Consider the following 23527-nt stretch of genomic DNA (forward strand, 5'->3'; position numbering starts at 1 on the left):
CAATACAACGAGAGACACGATAAAGTGATTTTGCAGCATGACAATGCTTGACTCCATGTTGCGAAAGTGGTCAAGACATACTTGGAAACGTTGAAATGGGAAGTCCTACTCCACCCGCCGTATTCTCCAGACGTTGCTCCCTCTGACTATCACTTATTTCGATCAATGGCACACGGCCTGGCTGACCAGCACTTCCGGTCTTATGAAGAAGTAAAAAATTGGATCGATTCGTGGATAGCCTCAAAAAATGACCAGTTTTTTCGACGCAGGATTCGTACGCTACCCGAAAGATGGGAGAAAGTAGTGGCCAGCAATGGACAATACTTTAAATCATAAATGTATAACCAGTTTTTTACAATAAAGCCTCGAATTTCGGAAAAAAAACGGCGAAAGCAAAGTTGTACACCTAATAGTAATGAGTCTGCAAAGGGCTTTGCACAAATCTTATGTAAAAATGAATTCTAGTCGAATTGGTTAAAATTTTACTATAATATAGTTTATGATGTTCTGATTAAAAGTCCTTATACACAAGAGGTCCAAAAATGAACAGTTTTCGAGATATTGGAAATCAAATATTGTGAATTTAGCCTTTTTCCAATATTTGACTTCAATATCTTGGATTCAATATCTTTGAATTCAATATCTCGAAAATTGTCCATTTTTGGACCTTATCCATGAAGTCTTTTGATCACATCATAATCTATATTATAGTAAAATTTCAACTAATTCGACTGGGATCCAATTTACATAAGATTTGCTGCGGGATCCTTTGTTAATTTAGATCCAAATTATCTGTTACAAGAAATAGAATAGAAATCAGATTGTTAAATTAACGAGAATTTAATTACTTTTTATGTTTTGCTAACTTTGAAAAAGCTTTTTTTATAGCGGAAAATATTATTACAATTAAAAGGAATCTCTTATCTGAGTATATTAATTAATAATATTAGATAATAATTTTCAGTTAAAAATAGCGTAACTATGTCGGAGCCTCGATGACCTTGATTTTGAAATATGTTATCAAGATTATGATTCTGAGTGTTCTTTAACAAGTTTTAGCCGTCACTTGTTATTCGTTAAAAAGTTATTAACAAAAAATGTTTAAAAAAAATGACGTCTTATTTTTGTCACATATAATATTAAAAACTATCTTTCTTGCGTACGTAATGGCTTTCCACGCGAAGTCTATCCCTCTCTGCCTAAGGGCGCACGACTTTCCATACGAAGCGTGGTCCACTCCATGATGTAAGAAGACAAGATGTACCATTCCTGAAGTTGCACAATGGTTCAAAGTAGCGTCTGCTCTTCAACCAATCAGAGTTCGTTCCAAATGCTAAAAAGTAATATGGCTTCTTCCATACATGTATGGCATGCTGTACAATTATCAAAGAATAATTGAGATCAATTAAAATTGATGAGGCCAGTTAAAATTGAAAAAAAAAAAGAAAGAATAGATTAGATCACATTAGTAGTGCTCATTTAATTCGCAGAAATATCAACGTGTTGTGTAAAATATTGTACTAATCGCATATCTTACAAGAAAGATATTAAATTTTTTCGATTTCCTAAGGAAATTATTCATCGACAATGGTTTTAAGCCAGTCGAAGTACAGAAATAGACATAAAAGTTGATGCGAATAAAGTTGATATAATTAATTAATCATTTGTTAGTTTGCAAAATGTATATATACACTACAGATAATGAATTTTTTAAAATAATTAAAAGCACTTTAGATTACAAACTTTGAACGTCAAAATAATTTTTAATTTTGTGTTGAATAATATAGAATAATATATACACATAATATATACACATAATATAGAATAATATAGAATATACATATTATATATTAACATACAGTGATGGTCATGAAAATAGAGCCATGTATATAAAAATTTATAAAATAGTTATTTTATCCATCTACACTTGCCGGTAATGTTATTTATTGTATAGCAACAATTCATATTAACTAAAAAACATAATTTAAAACATGTAATGATAACTCCGCAAATAGAGTAAAAAGCTTTAAGCCTTGAGGAATTGATTAATCATAATCGATTATTCTTCTCACATTCGACTGTGATTAATCATTTTCTTAAAATTTACTATCACAGTATATAGAGTAGCGCAACTGCTGTCGTCACCTTTGATGTCAGCGTGCCCAAAATTCAACTGTACATGTGCGAGTTAAGGTAACCAATCATGAATCTATTCTTCATAGCTGCACTAAAACTTTCTATCTCGCACTCACTAAACGTCAAAATTATATCTATTTCGTTTTAAGTATAATAAATGTTATAGTAGAGCTACAAAAAAATAGTTCTTGGGGTCGATTGTGTGTATTTTGAAATGACATAAAAATGACGTAAAAATTACAAAAATGAACGAATTTATCAAGTATCGATCTGTAATAACTATCACTATTTATTTAACACTGTTTTTTCACTTTCTTTTATGGATATTCTAATGTGCTTTTTGTTTTCTTGTTTTTTGCTATTTTTTATCTCTCATCTTGTATTTTTGTTTTTTATCTTGTTATTTGTTTTATGTCGCTACTTTAGCAGAAACAGGAAATACGTACCAAGAAATATAATTGTTGATAAAACAGTTACAAAGGAGGAAAAAGCAAGAGATAAAAAGCAAGAAAGAAAACAAAAAGCACATTGTAGAATAACCATAATAATCTTGCATAACACTGTTCCCTCCAATTCACTTCTATTACAAGATATCTGCTGACCGTTGTGCATTTAATGGCATTTAAAAAAAAAGCGCTATAGAGAAATAGAAAGAAGTGCAACAGAAAATCAGTTGCGTGATTGGTTACCTCCTTAGTTCGCGCATGTGCAGTTTAATTTTAGACACGTTGAAATCTGGGGAGTTGCTGTATATACTGTGCTTATTACTCTATTATATTTGCGGGGTAACACGTTACTTTTTAAAATAAGTAACTAGTAACGAGTTATTTTTAATAAAAAAGTATTTTTAATAAAAAGTAACAAAAAATAACTCGGTATATATTGATGTAGTGTTATATAGTTTTTTAGAGCTATTATTAATAGTCTGATCTTAATACGGCGTTTAAATCTCGCGCAATATTTGAGGATAAATTTGATTGATTGCTCCAATCGCCATTATACGCAATAGTATGCTTTGTTTTCTTACATCATGATCTACCCTATCTTCCTTTTACTAGAGATGTAATGGCTTTTTATGCGGATAAATCTTGCTTTGTGTAGAAATTCAAGCTCTCCTAAGCAGAAGGAGATAGAGTGGACTTCTATTCGCGTAGAAAATCATACACCCCTAGACAAAGAAGAGGAGGGAAGGATCTTGTTTTGCGAATGGATAACCCCGTGGTAGAGGGAGAGGGTGGGGGATCAGAGAGAATAAAGTGGAGTGAATTCAGCCGGAAGCCGCCATGTTGTATATTGTTGAAGTGAGTAGGAAATGTGGTAGGAGCGTGATGAAACTATTGTACCGCACTAGTATTGTATGTATGACATATATGTACATATACACACATTTGGGAACCAATCAGAGAAGAGAATCACTATCTGCTCCACTCTTAATTCTCTCTGGATTGAACCAGGGAATTCAAGTTGTCATTGTTATAGATGAGTCACAGTTTATGGTGCCATCTAAAGAGAATTTGCCAAAGAGAGAGGCAACTTCTTTGCCAAACTTGACAAAAATACAAAAATTTATGTTCACCGCGGTCATTCACTCGATCCACTATCTTATCCAACGATGCTTTATCTATATAATCGCGTACCCGGACTACTATGTCGTGAAGATACTTTTTTTACTATCGGATAGCCGAATATCAAGTAATATTTGGGAATATATTTGGTTGAAATTTGATATCAAATTAAATTGTTGATTTTTTTCTTATACAAATGTTCTATACATAAGTATGCATATTCATAATGTTATAATATCTTATACATTGTTGCAAAATTACAATCTTTTTTTCTACATATATAGGCTTTTTTTTTGAAGACACTTTCTCGGAATCCGATCTAATCCGGAAAATGTCGGATATTTGACTCGAAGAAATTGCTTTCTTGGATATCCGATGTTACATCCTGGATATTTGATATCCAGAATTTACATTTCCCAGATATTTAATATCCGATATCCGATAATTTTACGATCCTGCATTCGTAATATAAATATTTGGCTGTGTTCGTTTTGGCATTCACAATGCTTTAAACATCGTTTAATTCTTGTTTATTAAATATTAATTAAGGACAATTGATGTTCACAAGTACTGTAAGCGCCAAAGCGAGAATGCAGCTTAAATGTGGATAGAAATATATCGTTATAAGAAGTGTGTGGCATAATGCTATCTAGAGGGTGGTTCTGGGAGAGAAGCTTTTAAACCCTTTGAGGAACACATTTGTCTTCTAAACAAATTATTGAATTCACAGGTCATCTATGGGTTTTTCGGGATCGCTGATTATGAGTCTGATGTCAGAATTACAAAATTCAAAATGGCGGACCTAATATGACTATTTTAGGCCTAAATTCGAAGTTTTTTACTCAAATTGCATAAAAATAAGTATACTCCTCACAAAAACTCTCGTATATTCAGTTTCATACAAATTAAACAAAAAACCGTGAATTTAACCTAAAATAATCCCATATTGGATCTGTCATTTTGATTTTTGTAATTCTGACATCGGAATCGTAATCAGCGACCCTGAAAATTCATACTTATGATTTCAATAATTTATGATTTTAATAATTTAAAAGAAAAATGTGCCCCTCAAAGGAATAAAAGATCAATTATCCAAAATTTCAAAAATTTTTTTCAGAAAACTAGCATGCAGAAAATTCTGAAAAAAATATATATCATAATTTCAGATATGGAGTACACACATAAAAATTTTTCGAGCTCTAGCACTTTAGGTTTAAGAATAGCCGAATTTGTTCTGAAAAAATAAATTTTTACATTAATTGTTTATAACAAAATTGCAAATAAATAAATTAACGTAATTTTTCATGAAAGTTGCATAATTTACATCCCTAAGAGTCTAAAAAGTATATGCGCATACAAACTACAGAATGGATCAGAAATATGGAAAAAACTAAGAACAAAAAGGTGGGACATATTCATCCTATTGTCCCTCAAAGAATCAACAGAAATCGTAATTATTAGGAATCGATTTATAGCAGCTTGAACTCCTTGGGTTGGATCTCGCTTAGCATGAAAAGTCATTACGTACGTAGGGGAGGATATAAGATAGTTTTTAATATTGTGTGTATTTTTTGACAGAAATAAGACGTCATTTTTTTGGTGATAACTTTTTAACGAATAACGAGCGATAGTAAAACCTGTTGGAAGTTACTCAGGGATTGGAAGTGGTCATGATCTTCATAACTATGATATTCAGCGTAGTGATTTTAGTTACTGAAGATTGACATTACTGATATAGCAGCGCCCGTTGATCTTTTATCTTATTCGAAACTATCGACAGAGAAACTAAGAACAATGTAGGACATACCATTTAATATTTATTAATACTTTTGCTTTGTACACCCTCGTTAGTTAACAGTATTAATAAATATTAAATGATACGTCTCGCATTGTCATTATTGCTCTGAGAGCACACATTTTGCGATGAGAATCAAAGTTAGAGTGCCAGTCACAAAGATTAAGTGAGAATCTTGCAACCAAGGCGGCTGTAAGTTAAGAGATTAAAATGCCAGACGATTTAGATAAGCAGCAGCAATTGTAGAAAACTTAGGAGCAAATGACAGAACAGCAAGTACTAGATTATTGGTGAAGAGAGCAAAAACAATTTAGAGCGCAGTTGCATCAAGAGTAAATGCAATTAATAGAATGGCAAATGCAATTAATAAAATGGCAAAAGCAACAAAAAGGAACAGACTTAGCAGCGATTTCTTCAAGATCAGTCAGCGTTCCCAATCGGTCGAATAGAGTAACAACGAAAATGATATAGAGTACAAAGATCATGAGGCAATACAATGCTTATGGTTTACGATACCGGTAACATTAGGCACGTTCAACGACAGCTCCGCTCACCGTGACGGAATCTTTAGACTCTTCGATATTGATAGTGATGGGTTGAAAACAAAGTTTAATAATTGGTCCCTTGTACTCGAAACGATCTGTTTATACAGTTATGACGTGAGTTAAATCGTCATCACCGGGATGACACGCCGTAATCCAAGTTCTCATTGGCTCGGTGGAGCCAGAAGACATTTATTGAATCATTTGTCAACGTAAAAGTCTATTCATTTAAGTCAAGCACGCTTGGTTTGGCGAGAGCAATAAGAGAGATTCCGATCAAAAAATGACTTGAGGTCAGAATATGATAATCGAGATATCGGAAACGGGAGCGATCGGACACGTCGCGATAGAGAAGCGTAGACATCTCCTCAAAAGTTAGCGTGTGGAGGCCGATGCATTTAAAATAGGCCGCCGAAGTGCGGCGATGAGGGGGGTAGGAAGTGCCACGCAGTTCCGTCGGTACGCAGTTCCGTCGAGGTTGCGGAAGTTAGGACCGCGAATTGTTTTTGCATGTGCATTGGACAATTCGCGATCGGCGCCTTAAAATATGATTCCGTTATCGGAAAATATGGATGTTAGTAGTCCTTGGCGAGAAACAAATCGTTGATACGCTATAAAGGTAGAAGTATAATCACTGACTCTAAATGAAGAGCTTTGATAATGAGGTATATGGGGTATAAAGCGATACAGGCCTTTTGCGATTTATGTCCTCGATCGGGAGTCATTCGGACAGCGATCGGATCTACGTAATCAACGCCGGTATGGACAAATGCGCGAATGGTGCGATTAAGCCCGGTCGCCCATGACGGGCACGTCGCGCCTGCACTTATAAAGAATGGATCGAATGGTGGCGAGAGCTCGGAGAATCCAGAATTTGTGAATGACGTGTTAATTGAGAACCGGCATGCAACGTTCTAAGATGATGGTGCTGAAAACTAACAGTGGGTGAGACGATGGGATTCCTCCTCGCTCCTGGGAGGCAAGTTCGACGGAGTCTTCCTCGAATACGAATAAGTCTATTCTCGTCCGGATAAGGATTGAGAACAGAGAGCGGACTGTTCTTCGATATCGGATGCTGATATTTTAGAGCCGCTCTCATCTCATTAAGAAACATGTCTGACTGCATTGTTTTGAGCTAGAAGCGTTTGGCGTTCTGAATTATTTCGGAGAGCAAAATCGCGGTATTAGCTTGCAGGTTTTTTGAATCGATTGAGAAAACGATACAGGTAAGCAGTAGTTCGTAGCAATTTTGGCCACGAAGAATAACGCGACGCGAGATCCCAAGTGATGTAACATGCAATGCACATATCGGAAGCTCTGAGTGTTGTTCGAAAGAAATATTGGAGGTTATCGAAGGGCACGAATTCGGGAGGATGATGCATGGAGGGCCTGACCATTATAAAGCATGTGCCTCTGCATTGCTGTTGCGAAAGCCGCAGTCGACGCGAAAATTCATGAAGGACGCAGTGTAGAGTATGAGACCCGTAAATAGTCCAGCGAATGCTAATGGCATTGAGACACGGAAGTATCATTGATGATAATCGGATCAGCAATCAAGAAGTTGGCTAGGAATTTCGTCATCCCACCGGCATTGGAGGGATTACAGTCGCTGCATAAAAATTTTGGCGGTAATACTACGAATAGCCCTAATCCTAAAGAATCGAAAACTTAGCGATGGTCAACAGAATGGCTTGTTTGATTCGTTCGGGTGATGACGGTACGGTCACGCGGAATTGAAAGATATCTAGCTTAAGATTCCAAAGTATTCTTAAGACCTTAAGGTGTTCGTCTTGAAGAACCTTATAAGTGACTAAATCTTATGGCTAAACCAGCGGGATCGAGATCGGACAACAGAGCAGTTACTTGCTCATTTTCGAAGGTGAAAGCCTCCTTTTTTTATTAACTCTATCAATTGATCGTTCTTTGACGAGGAAGAATTTGTCATTTGCGCCGAAAGTGCAATTGTCAATATATTGTCTGATGTAAAATGGGAACTGTGAGAAATTCGATACTTTCATCATCTACGAGTTGATCTAAGACACGAAGGGCTAAGTAGAGAGCGGCGGCTATGCCGTAGATAACGGTAAGAAGATAGTAATTCGTAATTGGTTCACCAGGGATAAGTCGTCACACAATGATGATTCCGGAACACAGTTTGCATCAAGAGTGTCGATCTTCAAAGAAAGAATAGAATTCTACGAATTGAAGCAAGCGGAAAAAGAATCAGTGAATGATTCACTCGAATTAAAAGTAAAGCGAGCAATTGCAAATTTGGTGTGCAACTTGATGGCAACATTAAAGACAGATTCGTGATCGAATTAAGGAAAGGGTCAATCTTGGATAAAGTTTGGGAAGAAGACTATATAGTAATACTGCAGTCTATTTTGAAAGTAGCCAGAAAGAAAAAAACGGCAGTGGCGACATCATCCAAGACTAATACGATAGATTCACAATTTGAGGCAAGGAAAAATCAGGCATATTCAACAAAAAAAACATGGCACAATAAGAAGAAAAAAAGCTAAGGCAATTGAATAGTATCAAGAGTTTAGAGATGAATTAAAATGTATACATTGCAGAGGCACAAGACATATTTTTGCTAAGTACAAATATAAAACATATAAATGTAAGGTTTGTAAGGAAAGTCGTTTGACCAAAATTTGTAAAAGTAATAAGAACGCAAATGCAAATTATTTAGTCAGAGCCGAAGGACAAAGATACGGAAATAGTTGACATGTATAATTTATGTAATATAGTTAATAGCGAAGAGCTCTTAATGTTATTTTTTTGATTAAAATTGACATCAAAAGTCAATTAATATTTGTATGTTATGGGAGCGAATAAATCTGTAATACCGGAAAAGATAGTTAAAGAAAAATTCGGTCATTGTAAGTTAGAAAGCTCAAAAGTTTGATTAAGGATGTATGAAGTGTCTTAGTATCAGAAGGGCAAATTTCAGTCAAAATTAAATATCAAAATACGATAATTCAGGTTTATTTGATAGTAGTTAAAAAAGGAAGCAAATTGTTAATGGGTAGAGATCTAATGAGACTTTTAAAAATTGATATAGTTTTTGTATTCTATAAAAGAAAGCAATAGTCTTAAAGCCTTGTTACAAGTATATAAAGATTTATATAATGAGGAATTAGGTAAATATAAATGTGAAAAAAATTGATCTTAAAATAGCACGAGAAGCGCATCCGATTTTTATCAAATCACAAGTTATATATTAATACTCTTAACGTTCAAAGAAAAAGTAGACAAGCAGTTAGAAGATTTAGAAAAGAAAGGAATAATCGAATTAATGGATAATTTATTGTGAGGTATCTTTAGTGCCGAATATGAAAAAGAACGGCAGTTTAAGGATTTGCGCAGATTATAAAGTAACAATTAATAAGTATCTTGATGACATTAGGGAGAATTGAGGAATTATTTGCAGCACTAAGCGGAGAATTGTTTATTAAATTAGATCTTATAGCAGCGTATAATCAGTTGGAGGTTATTGGGGAAATTAGTAAACTACTTGCTTGGAATATTCATAAGGGTATTTATTTGCTTAAGAAGTTACCTTTCCAAGTCAGCGTATACAATTTTTTAGAGAATCATTGAAAAGGTATTAAAGGTACTTTACAAGGTATTAAAAATGTAATTAATTTTACAGATGACATTGTAGTTAGAGATACTAACAAAGAGGAAAATTTAAAAAATTTGGAAGAAGTATTTAGGTACCTTTCAGATGCAGGATTTAAGATTAATTTTAAAAAGTCAGTATTTTTCCAACTTGAGATTAAGTACTTGGGATATATTATAAACAAGGAAGGATTGCATAAGGATCCTGAAAAAATAGCAAATAGAAGCATCGAAGCCCAAAAATGTAGCGGAAGTGATGAAGACTTTTATTGGTATGGTCAATTATTATGATAAATTTGTACCAAAATTGTCGCAGAACACTTTTGTGAGCTTCAACGTAGTAAAGTATTTAAATGAACGCGCAGTGTGACGAACTATTTAAAAGCGAATTGACTTTAGAAAGAAATTTAATTCATTTTAATAAGGATTGGAAACTTGAACTAGTCTGCGATGTGGGTTTGGAGTTATATTGTTGCATGTTTTGCTAGATAATACAGAAAGACCTGTTGCATTTGCATCTAGAATTCTTCATGAAGCAGAAAAGAACTATACAGTTATACACAAAGAAGCATTAGCTATTGGGCCGTGAGCAAATTTTAGCAATATTTAATGGATAACGAGTTCATTTTGTTTTCGGATTATAAGCCGTTAGAGCATAAAGGCATTCTACAAATGGCAGGTAGGCTACAAAGATGGACCTTATTTTTAAGCAGCTTCCAATACAAATTTGAACATATTAAAGGCACTAATAATGGAGGAACTGATGGGTTGTCAAGATGGCCTAGAGCCAGTAAAGTTAAAGAAATAGAAGTAGAGGATTATTTTCATTTCATTACGGCCGAGCACACATCTATTGATGCAGCGCAGATTAGGAAAGAGTTAAGAAGAGATAAAGTATTAAGTAAAATTTATTTGTATGTAAGAGATGGCCGGAAACGATTAGTGAAGAGATGAAAGAGTATGCTAGAAAGATTAATAAAATCAGTATAGAAGGGAAATGCTGATGTGAAGACAAAATAATTGTACTATCTGAATTTAGGAAAGCTCTGTTAGAAGAGCTACACGGAGCTCATTTAGGTATAGCTAAAATAAAGGCGATGACTAGGCAATACTTTTGATGGCCTAAAATTGATAAAGAGATAGAAAGTTATGTTAAGGAGTGTGAAGCTTGTAGAGCTACGGTAAGTAATCCTAGTAAATCATCATTAATCAAATTTCTAGAAGCGGAATTTCCTTTCAATAGAGTTTATATAGATTTTGCAAGATCTTTTAAAGATTGTAAGAAACAAATATTATGCGATCCGTCAGAAAGAGAACAACTATCGTACAGATCGATGATATATCGATCCTGCGTGCGCATCAATCGGCGACAGCGCCGGTAATTGTATAATAAGCCGCCTCAGAGCAAGCGTGCGGATCGGAGCAACGGAGCGAAATCAGATCTGGAATAATAGAGCAACAGGTAACACTTTTTAGTAGACTCATACCACGGGATTGTCTGTAGCCGGAAGATAATTCCGATCCGTTAATCGTCGCATCGATATCGCGTTCACGCCGGAATTGCTTGCTCTTCATTTCTCAAAATAATCTGTAAATGATGAATTTGAGTAAAGAATCACATTGTTATTGAATAAGAAAAATTATTAGACTGCATTCGTAAAACTCACTAAGTCTCTGATTATCCTTGATTATTCAGTCGCCTTTTCTGACAATCTGATTTCCGATACAGTGTCTTCAGTATTATAAGGTAAAACGTATTTAATTATTATTGATGCATTTACTAAGTGGCCGGAAGTATTTGAGCGCAGAAGGAACTATTGAAAAGCTAAAAGAATGCTCATTTTAATTTTCTTCGCATGATATTTTCGGATAATGGTAGACAATTTGTATTGGAGGAATTCGCAAACTTTTGTATGAATAATGGTATTAACCACAGAATATTCTCCATACCAATCGTCTACCACAGGTTAGCGGAAAATGCGGTAGGAAATTTTAAACGAGGATTAAGAGCGTTAGTGGATAAGCGAAATGCGTTATGAAGCATAACTACATTAATTACAATAACTAATAGATATTTAGCTTCGTATAGGAATGCCGCATACTAGTATTGGAGAAAGTCCAGCTAAATTAATGTTTCGCGAAGTAACTAGATTAAGTTTGTTGACAAGACTTAAGAGGGAGAAGATTAGGGAGAAGGTGCAATATTTCAAAGGAAACCGAGAAATTCAGTTTGACATAGGAGATATTGTGTACGTAAAAAAGATTATAAGTCCAGCAAAGCCGACATGGCATAAAGCTGTTATTAAAGATAAGTTAAGAGTTAGAACATATTTATGTAAAACTCTAGACGAAGAAAGGTTAAACATGGAAAAGACATGTACATAGAGTAGATTGTGACGGCAAGAGATTTTATAAGGAGGAGGAAATTTATTTAAAACAAGAATAAAGAAGAAAATAAAGGAAAGAATTCGAAGATGTTAGAAGTTGTTGAACAATCGGAGAGTGAAGATAAGCGCGATATAGAGTGAGAAGAAGTAAAGATTGAAGCGTAAGATCTAAAAGGAGGATTAAACAAGTTGAGAAATTTAATTTATAAGTAAGAGTTAGGATATATAAATTATTTTAAGTATTTCCTTATTTTGTCGGGGAGGAAATGTGCCCAGCGTAGTGATTTTAGTTACAGTAGGTTGACACTATTGGTGTAGCAGCACGCACCCATTGCTCTCCCCTATCTTTTGTATTTTATTCGAAATTATCTGTTACTCTGTATACCTTCGTCACTTAATAGTATTAATAAATATTAAGTGATATGTCCCGTTATTATTGCCCTGCATCCAATAACATATGTCAAGGTCATCGAAACGGATTTTCTCTATCGGTATATTTACCAAAAATAAATCTAATATTAACTGTACTAAGTCGTTTGTATTCAAATTTTTAGCAGAAGATATATATATGTTAACAAATTTCACATGTACACATGCACATACACACGTATCTTTACATTTTTCATGAAAAATAAAAATTTAGAAAAAAATTTTTTTTAAATCTGAAAAGAATTTAAATATGTATTTTTTATGTATTTTTTTCAATAATAATTTACAATAATAATTTGTTAATTGTATTGAAAAGAGAATATTTATATTTAAGGATTTTGTCCTTATTATATTTTATCTTTTTTATTTTGTCTTTTTACATTTTCAGATGTAATCCTGATGTAAGCATGCCACCACCATTAAATCAATTAGTAATAGAAAATATGTTAAGATTGCCTGGACTTAGTGCAGATACGTTATTACAAGCCATTAAAGGAAATACTTTTGATCATGTATCAGCTATATACAATTTACTTGTTGATCGATTAGAACCAACAATGCCTAATTTACACAGTATTCAAAGTATACCAGGTGATTATTTGCCAGATGGTGCACAATTAGAGAAGGTAATTATTTTATAAAAATTTATTTTAAAAAGGGACAGATATTACTTATTTGTCCCCTTATTTGGTTTGCTCATCTTTATTTTTACAGGTACTCCTTTGGTTCGCACAGTAAATTGTGTAATTTAGAAGTACACTATTAAATTATTACACACAATTTTTATTTGTTTTATTTAATTGCGCTCTGCTTTGTCATTTCGTCATTTGTTATTATATTATTAATATAAGTTTTTAATTAATTTTCTATTAAAGTATGATAGTTTTATGGCGATTGTTTAACATTTCAGTTTAATTTCTTTATAATTTAAGTCTATGGCGATAGATGCTTCTTTTTCTGCAAGATTTTCTACGTATTTGTTGCTATATTGGCAATGGTGTTGACAGTGCTGCTGGCTGCACTGCTATTGCTAGTTTGAATTCAGACGGGTTTTTGTGCTGGCTGAGGAGCTGGAATTTGCTTGATAGAAGATACTCAGCAAAAGTATTCAAATATAGAGTGAATAATTACTACGGTATATTAAAGTGATGATTACATCGTTAATTATTGCGAAGAGAATACTATGATCACTTGACTTATGATTGCATTCTGATTAACTCTCATGAGCCAACACAAAATCATGAAAAATAATTCCTGGTCCATTAAGAGAATTGAGCAGACCAATTAGCAACGTAGCCTGTAAGGCTACACACAATTTCCAGCAGTTAGTAAGATCGCCAACATAGTAGTATGCAAGAAGCAGTCTTGTAGAAAAAAAAGCACCGAGTGATGCATATTTTAGGTATTCTGCCAAATACTAAAGACGTTTGATGATTTTTTATCTTTGGACATTAGATTTATGCTTTTTGATTTATGCTTTTTGACAAAATAAATAAATACAGACGTTGACAACGTCTGTATTTATTTATTTTGTCAATTTTATAGGTTTATTGTAAAATGAAAGTTATTTTTTGTTAATTTGTTAGTACTAGATTGAACAGGACTCAAGAATCGAAACGTTTGTAACTTTATTTTATTAATATACTTTTTACACACCTAATGTCTCCTATGGGCTTTTCTTTTAATTTATGATTACAGATCTAATTTTAACGTACTTACTTGCTGTTTCTTATTACTCATGTTATTATTTTAAGCGATAATTTTGTTTTGATAGATACTTTTTAATAAGATTTTTTTCAATTAAGACTTTATTTTAATTAAGTATGATTGCTTTATAATTTTAAAGAATTTGGATAATGTCATCATTTATTTATATTTTTAGAGTTGAAAATAATTTTATACAAATTTTTTATCCTTATATTTAATCGCGCTTATTTCAAATTAATTTTGAAAATTCCGCTTTGAGAATAAATCCAACTCAATAATAAAAACAACATGCTATAAGAGTCAAACGCGACTATTAGTGAACAAATATTAATATTTGTTATTGCAGTATTACAAATATTGTGATCATATTTTTGATTCTTTTCAGTACAAATTAATGAATTCAAAAGTAATGTTAAAATAAAGGGGTAAATAAAAGCGTAAGAAAGAAAAAAGCGTGGATTGAAAACGCATGAAAATATATAAACATTGATTGTAAAAAGTGCAGTAAAACTGCAAAAGGTTACAAGCAATTATATCGTAAGTATACACTTATGAAACACTGCAATAATAAACATTAATACATATTCGCGCATCACCAATTGCGCAATAATTAATTTATTGCGAAAAATATTACCTTGGCCAGGAATCGAACCCGGATCTCTTGCTTTCTGGGCGAGCGTCTTAAGCCTTTAGATCATCGTGGCCTTAGTAATATTCTTCACAATAATTGGCATGAAGAAACAATGTCTATTTAGGCGACGTAAATAAACAATATATTATAGGACCATATATGTGTAATAACACAAACTACAGAAATCTATGCCTTAAACTTAAAAGATCCAGTTAGACTGTTTAAGATATTGATTTTTATAATTTGTGTTATCACATATACGGTCCTATAAGATATTATATTATTTTTTATATAATTCAAGATCAAGTTATCAATTAAATCTATTAAGAACTTAATTGGTTCTGTCATTTTTAAGTTCCCATAAATTCAGATATTCGATAGTCATGATCTGTATACACGAATGTACAAGCTGGTTTCACCGTTCATGTGCATTTGATGCGAGATGCTACTGTTTCTTGGGGTGCGTTCCACTTAACGCCTGCAACGCTTGCAACGCCCACAAACCCGTTCCACATAATGATCACGATCATTGTAATCGCGATCAAAATGTCATTAATCGCAATTACGTCAAGTTCACGACGCTCATTCGTATGTCGATCGGCAGTGGTAGTTTCATCTGCTTTTTGCGCGAACATTTTGTTTTGTTCCCATTGTTATACATTTTTAACATGAAAAGAGTCTCTTTGATCCGGAAAGAGATAAACGTTATTTCCCATTCGTCATCTGAACTCGATGAGTCTTCAGATTTATATTTTCTATAGCGCAGTACGATTATTTTAATGATCCTTGTTACAGAGACTGTTCACAAAATTCATTCCACTTAAGATTTTGCCCGCAAAGCTCGCAAGTTAGTGGAACAGCAAATATTGTGAATGTAGTTGTTGCGGATTTTAAGTAGTGCATCCTTGATAGATTCAAGTAATATACATGATGCCTAGTAAAGACTAGAAAGCTTAGAAGGTAGATTTTTGAGATTATTTTGATATGAAAATCCTAACATCAAAATGTCGAGGTTATAATATGTAATTTTAGAATTATAAGCATTTAAAGTTAACGAATGATAAGTTCACTCGTTGAGATGTAATATAACGCAAAATGTAAACTATATCTTAACCCATGAATTTTAGACGTTATGATTCGCCAATTTTAAATGTTTATAATTAAAAAACTATTATAGCCTTGATATTTCGTATTAAGATTTTTGTCTTAAAATAATCACAGGAATCTATTTTTAAGCATTGTTACTGGACATTCTATATATGTTCTTTATTTATTTGCATAAAGATTTAATGAGATAAGATACGATTAAAAATACAAATGATATGCATTACACATTTACAGAAAAATTAAAATTTCCAAATTGTTTGTAATACTGACTATAAATTGTTTTACTTTCACAATTTACTGTGTAAATCAAAAATTTTAGGTTTGTAAATTAAAAGAAGCTTATATATTTTATTATTTCTTTATGTTTAACAATTAATAAATTGTTTGTATTATATAATTATATGGTTTTTAACAGTTTGGTGAAACTGAAGCGGAAACGGAAGAGAAAAGTGGTCTTTATTTGCCATCTGGAACACCTTATCATACAACAAGAAGACATACAGTTGGACCTGGTGATGCAGTGCATCAATCTCCTTCGTCATATCCTTATCATCATATGTCAGGCTATCAAACTTTACGGCCTCTTCCTGTTCTTCAATGTAATATGGATCCTCAAGTTTTACCACATACCAATTTACCATTAAATCTTCCCTTAGTTCAACATCAACCACCACAAAATTTCCAAATAAAGGATCAACATTTATTGAAACCACCTCCTGTAATGGGTGCCAGTAAGTTTTATCTTGTTTTATGGATATTTTTAAAATTTATTTTTAAAAATAAACTTTTTGTTTTATTAAATTAATTTATTAGTATAATAAATGCTACTCTTTTATCAATATAACGTTGTTATATTCAGAACTAATTTCCATAAAATTAAATTGTTTTGTGATTTATTTTCGCGTTATATGTGCGATTTATTTATTATAAATTGACTATTAGATATTTCTATAAAATTAATTTAGTATTGATAATATAATATAAATGTGCGAATATTTTTATATAATGTTAGATTATGTTATAATATGAATTTAATATGAATATTTGAAATTTGTAAAGATATTTTTATATTCCATAGAGGCATAGATTTGAATTAAAAATATTTTTGTGAATAAATTGTCAATTGATAATAAAAAACAATAAAGTAAGAAATATGTGCGCGCGTACGTATATACGTATATACGCACGCACAAATGCATACGTATAGAGAAGGAGCGAGGGAGAGAGGAAGAGAGAAGGAGGGAGAGAGGGAGGAACAGAGAGGGATGTGCGTGCGCGCGCACAACCAAGCACATACGCATAAACGGACTTAAATAAAATTACGTAAAAAATTTATAACAAATGAATTAATTCGTTAAATACACATATAAGATAAGTTGATAAAAAATATATACATTTTAAAACTTTAAGAAAAAATTGTAGGAAATGGTAGACATCGAAAGAAAAAACTTTTGTTGAGGAACTTACGTATTTAATGCATTTTTAAGAAGATACACTGTACACTTTAAGAAGATACGACCGCTTTGCAATATTGCACGTTTGACAATTCTAGTTCAAATTTTTGCTTTTTATTGTCCTTTTGAAAAAACATTCAAATAACATGAATTTAGCAGACATAACCAGACGAGTAGCTTATTAAAAATTGGTTCCTCCTCCTCCTCCTCCTTCTCCTCTTCCTCCTCCTCCTTCTCCTCCTCTTCCTCCTCCTCCTTCTCCTCCTCTTCCTCCTCCTCCTCCCCCTCCTCCTCCCCCTCCCCTCCCCTCCCCTCCCCTCCCCTCCCCTCTCCTCCTCCCCTCTCTCTCTTTCTCTCTCTCTCTCTTTGTTTTTTCACTTTTATTTAATTCTTTCTATCTCTTTCCTTCTCTGTATGCTAGTGTCTATATATATTTTGCGCATATGGTTATATATAAACAAAACATTATTTATTATGTTAATTTTATATTTATTATACGAGTTATCCTATTTTAATTTAGTTTATATGTTAGTTATATGTTACAAGATAAATATCTTGTAACATATGGAATATTACATATATGGAAAAACGTTTTAGATGAAAATGGAATGATTTCTACGGTTACATATTTTGAAGACAAACAGAATGATGAGATGAAAAATGAATGAATTAAAGAAAACATATAGTTTCTTATTAAAAAACTATTTTGCTTATATTTTTTTAAAACAACTCTGTGTTTTTCTTTACACCAATTAATTCATCTAATTATTCTGTTTATAACAATGTTAAAGCGCCCCATTATAAAAAAAATTAACAGTTCATGAAATATTTATAACAATATTTTATGTCAGTAGTGATAGAAAGTAAAAAATATTTTGTAAACTATTGGTTTGTTAATTCCTCAATCTAAGTACTTTTATGCAAACTAATTAGAAGAATCATATCATATATTATATAAAAAAAATCATGTAATTCTATATAAAAAATAGTCTTAATATCTTTTTAGCGCCTTTACCTGGAAAAAAACAACCAAAATACGTCCCCTCGAATCTATTTCATTTTCTTCTGAAATATTTTTCTATATTATTCGAGATATTTATTAAGGTACGTTAAAATGAGGCATTTTGTATATTAAAATTAACTTTATTTTACTAGATCAATTTTATATTAAAAAATTCTGATTTATTTACATTGATTAGTGTAAATATATTATTACTTTACCGTGTATGTTTACAGCCGGAGGTTTTGGTAGAAGAGCTTCAGATGGTGGAGCAAACCTTCATATATTTCATCAACAACATAGTAATAACATTAACAATGATGAAGATAATGGCTGGAGTCAACCTGGTAGTAGAGAACAATTACAGCCAGTAAGTAAATAATTAAAAATTTTAGTTATATTTTATTGACCTAAGCAATGGAAAGGAAATATTGTAACATACGGTGTTTGAAAAATAATGATAAATCTTTCGCATAAGAACAGAATGGACTAAATTGAAAAGAAAAGTCCTTTATCATTTTGCAATTTTCGCAATAGTTAACAAGATATTAATTGCTAAAAGTTGCCGAAAATTAGTCTTCAATAATTTTTTACTTAAATACTATCAACTTTACAAAAAAATTGCAAGAGGTGAAAATTGTTTTCTTCTCATAGAACTCTATGAATTTTTTATCGACTTTTTAGTACTGCATTTTCTCATTTTTATCAACATGAAAAAATACGGTATTAAAAAATTCTGAAAAAATTCTAAAAAAGAACTCTTGAGAGAGCTATGAGAAGAATATAAACATTTTTTGTCTCTTTTCAGTTTTTCTGTAAAGTTGATAATATTTGAGTAAGAAATTATTGAAGGCAATTTTTGGCAATTTTTAGCAATTAATATCTTATTAACTAATGCGAAAATTGCAAAATGATAGAGGACTTTTCTTCTCAGTTTAATCTATTCTCTTTGCGAAAAATTTATCATTATTTTCCAAACATCCTGTATATAGAATAATGAAATAAAACTGCAATTAAATAATAAGGAAGAGACTATATATATATATATATAGGGTAGGCCATTTTAATCTTTCTATGCTCAAAAAGAATGCAATTTAAGGAAAAATGTTTCAGATAAAAGTTTTGTGACTTCGAGAAGGACATAAGACAGTATTATTGGTTTGATTTTGACGTTATCAAAGTCATTTAAAATTTTTTTAAATAATCAAATGCCTAAGAGAGTCGAACACTGGATGCACATATGTGATAAATTTGTTCCGTTACTATTAAATACAAAGATAAACATTTCAATTCTACTTTTATCGATCCTTCTCAATATCGCTAATTAAAATTAACTTAGAGATCTTAAATCAAATATATTAAATACAAATATATTATACAAACATGTATATATCTTGTGTTGTAGATGTGATAAGATTTTGTTCTAAGATATTTTTATTATAATAGATAAACTAAATATCAATACCGCATAAATCATTACAATCCTTGAATTTGCCTTGTTATCAATATAATTATCAGATTAAATGATACAAGCACAAAGCTCTAGATCATTCATAAAAATTATCAATTTTATTATTCGCTTACATATGATCCAATTTGAATTTTTTAAATGGAATCCCCATTTTTCCATTGCATATTCTTGTAGCTTGCCTCGAGAACTTTTCAAAACACATATAGGGTGCGTCAAAATTCGGACAAATTTCAATTTAAATTTTCTGCTATATTGTGCCTCCGCCAGAGGTTATTGTTGGCATCCGAGAAAGCCTGATGCTTCTAGTAAACAGTCATATTCTCAAAATGGCCGCGATATTGAAACCAAGTATGGAGTATAATTGAAAAGCTGCAATCATCGAAGGCCTTCGTGCTGGGCGCTGAGCAATGGAAATAATTCGGTTCTTTGAATATGCAAGATCAACCATTTATGACATTGTGGCAAAATATATGGCTTTAAAACAGTCCAACGAAAGTTCCAATATGCCAGCGAACAAGAATCACTCGAAAGAACGCACATGCGAGAACCCCCGCAGTCATTGAAAGAGCTCATTTTGATGACTCAGGGTAATTGTTGCGCGTTCTGATAGATGTAGCCGTGGATGGAAATTGTGGCGTCCGCAAGACTATGTTTTTCAGCAGGACGGTGCACCGATTCATACGAGTCATTTGATTCAAAATTTGCTTTCAGACAACAACGTCGATATGTTTTCGTCCAAGGAATTCTGGCCTCCCAGTAGCTTAGATTTAAATCCCTTGGACTACTACGTATGGAGCATAGTTAAAAGAGTCACAAACAAATCTCAGCATGGACAGTGCTACATTACAGCGTGCGTGCGAACGAGAATAGAGGCTGTCATTCAAGCTAATGAGAAATATATCGAATAATTGTGCTCTACAGGGATCCCCCAAGTGCCATGTAAAAGGATTTTTTGTAATATTTATTAGATGTACAACTTTGTTTCCGCCGTTTTCCTATAGATGGTTTTAGCGATAAGTGGTGGTCGAAATAAATAGATCATAGACGTCATACAATAAACTTGGGCATCTGTCAACATAACTCCATAGAAACATTAGTCGATTTATGTCTGCATCATGAAGTTATTCTCGATTGAAAATGTCAGTTTACGAGCCAAATTCTCGTCATTTGCGGGAGGTTTTAATTTTTTGCTTCAATATGAAAAAATCTACGGCTCATCGAATGCTCTCAAATACTTATGATGAGACCGCTATTAGTGAAAGAACGTGTTGTGAGTGGTTTCAACGCTTCAAGAAATTGACTGGTGATTTTGACGTCGAAGATGGCATAGCGGTGGAAGAGAGAAGGTTTCGAAGATGCAGAATTGGAGGCATTACTTGAGCAAGACTCGTGTCAAAATCAAGAAAAATTGGCACGATCATTGGGAGTGACTCAACAAGCCATTTCAAAACGCCTCAAAGTCATGGGAATGATTCAGAAGCAAGGAAATTGGGTTACGTACGAATTGAAGCCGAGAGATGTTGAACGGCGTTTGTTTGTTTGTGAACAGCTGCTTGAAAGGCAAAGACGGAAGGGATTTCTCCATCGCATTGTGACTGGAGACGAAAAATGGGTTCATTACGATAATCCCAAGCGCAGAAAATCATGGGGAGTTCCCGGCCATGCTTCCACGTTGACGGCCAAATCGAATATTCACGGCTCCAAGGTCATGCTCTGTATTTGGTGGGATGAGCTCGGCGTAGTGTATGAACTGTTAAACCGACTGAAACAATCACAGGCGATCGGTATCGAACGCAATTGAGGCGTTTGAGCCGAGCATTGAAAGACAAACGGCCGCAATACAACGAGAGACACGATAAAGTGATTTTGCAGCATGACAATGCTCGACCCTATGTTGCGAAAGTGGTCAAGACATACTTGGAAACGTTGAAATGGGAAGTCCTATCCCATCCGCCATATTCTCCAGACGTTGCTCCCTCTGACTATCACTTGTTTCGATCAATGGCACACGGCCTGGCTGACCAGCACTTCCGGTCTTATGAAGAAGTAAAAAATTGGATCGATTCGTGGATAGCCTCAAAAAATGACCAGTTTTTTCGACGCAGGATTCGTACGCTACCCGAAAGATGGGAGAAAGTAGTGGCCAGCGATGGACTTTGAATCATAAATGTATAACCAGTTTTTTACAATAAAGCCTCGAATTTCGGAAAAAAACGGCGGAAGCAAAGTTGTACACCTAATAATTTTTCATTAAAAACATTTTGTTTGAAGAAATTGTTCGATTTGTCTGGATTTTGATGACGCATCTTGTATAATATACTAAACAATAAAATATTTTTTTATTAAGGCTCCTGACTAATCACGGCAGCCTAATGTTGGAATCGTGATGTCAGAAGTGAGGAATGACATTAATTTATGCTGCAAGTCATTTGTAAATAAAGACAATTTGGATAAATCTAAATGACGAGATAAAATAGGTGTAAAAATGGGCAGAAACTGTTTTTTTCTCCCTTAATAGTTAATAAATGGTCGTAAAAGGTAGGTAAAAAACTAATTTCGGATAGAAACATACGGTTTGAATAGTTGTTGAAATGAATGAAATATACGCTTTTACATATAAAATTCCAGGATATATTTTATTATATCTTTCTGCCCATTTTTAGGCCTTTCATTAGTAGAGACACGAGACACATCAGATTTTCACAAATAAGTAAATAATAACGAAAAGGCTTGCAGCATAAAAACGTCATTTTTCCACGCCTATAAGTTCAGCCATTTATCGTGGCGAGGCGCTGTAACACACATACATACACAAGCACGAACCCATGTGCTCGTTTTTGGCGCGCTGAGAGCACATGTATATGGGTTCGTGTTTATGTGTGTGATTACCGATTTCGCCATATTTTGCCAGGCCGCCGATTGATTTTAAATCACATGACTAGTCAGGGACCTTAAGTACTTACGAGTTATACAGTTTGAAAGTTATAGTACCGTCGGCATTAGCATTACTCAAAGTATCCGCCCGACTAAAAATTTTTGAATATTGTTCAGGATCATGATCTGGATAATATTTGTCAAGATCAAGGTCATTGGAGATCGTACCTCTTATTTTTATTTTTGCACTAAAAATTCATTTTTATGTAAAAATGAAAATAAGAAGAACAACCATGACTTTGATCTTGATAAATATTATCCAGATCATGATTCTGAACAACACTCAAAGAGGTTTTAGCCGTGGACACCCTGGATAATGTTAATGCCAGCCGTAACTTTCAAGTTGTATAACTCGCAAAGTACTTAATAAAAAATATTTTATTATAGTATTTTGAAAAGCTCTCGCAGTAAGCTATAAGAATATGCAATGAAAAATTGGAGATTCTATTTAAAAAATTTAAAGTGACCTTATTCTGACAACGTCACTCAAGATTAAACCAATGATATCATTTTATGTCCTCTTCGGAGTCACAAAACTTTTGTCTGAAATATTTCTCTCTAAAATGCATTTTTTCGAGTTATCAATGTAGAAAGATTAAAATGGTTTACTCTGTACACACACACACACACACGCACGCACGCACGCACGCACGCACGCACGCACGCACGCACGCACGCACGCACGCACGCACGCACGCACGCACGCACGCACGCACGCACGCACGCACGCACGCACGCACGC

The 23527-nt window shown here is 33.2% G+C and overlaps 1 protein-coding gene across 1 annotated transcript in view; it reads left to right on the forward strand.

The window, feature by feature from the left end:
• The window catches only part of LOC105622165 (serine/threonine-protein kinase SIK3-like), a 223143-nt gene that overhangs the window by 74237 nt on the left and 125379 nt on the right, over window positions 1-23527 (forward strand). The window contains exons 6-8 of the mRNA XM_012203598.1: window positions 12870-13107; window positions 16342-16657; window positions 18617-18750. Coding sequence (XP_012058988.1) covers window positions 12870-13107; window positions 16342-16657; window positions 18617-18750 — 688 coding nt within the window. The remainder of the gene's footprint in view (window positions 1-12869; window positions 13108-16341; window positions 16658-18616; window positions 18751-23527) is intronic.

Source organism: Atta cephalotes, assembly GCF_000143395.1.
Source record: "Atta cephalotes unplaced genomic scaffold scaffold00002, whole genome shotgun sequence".
Taxonomy (NCBI): Eukaryota; Metazoa; Arthropoda; class Insecta; order Hymenoptera; family Formicidae; genus Atta; species Atta cephalotes.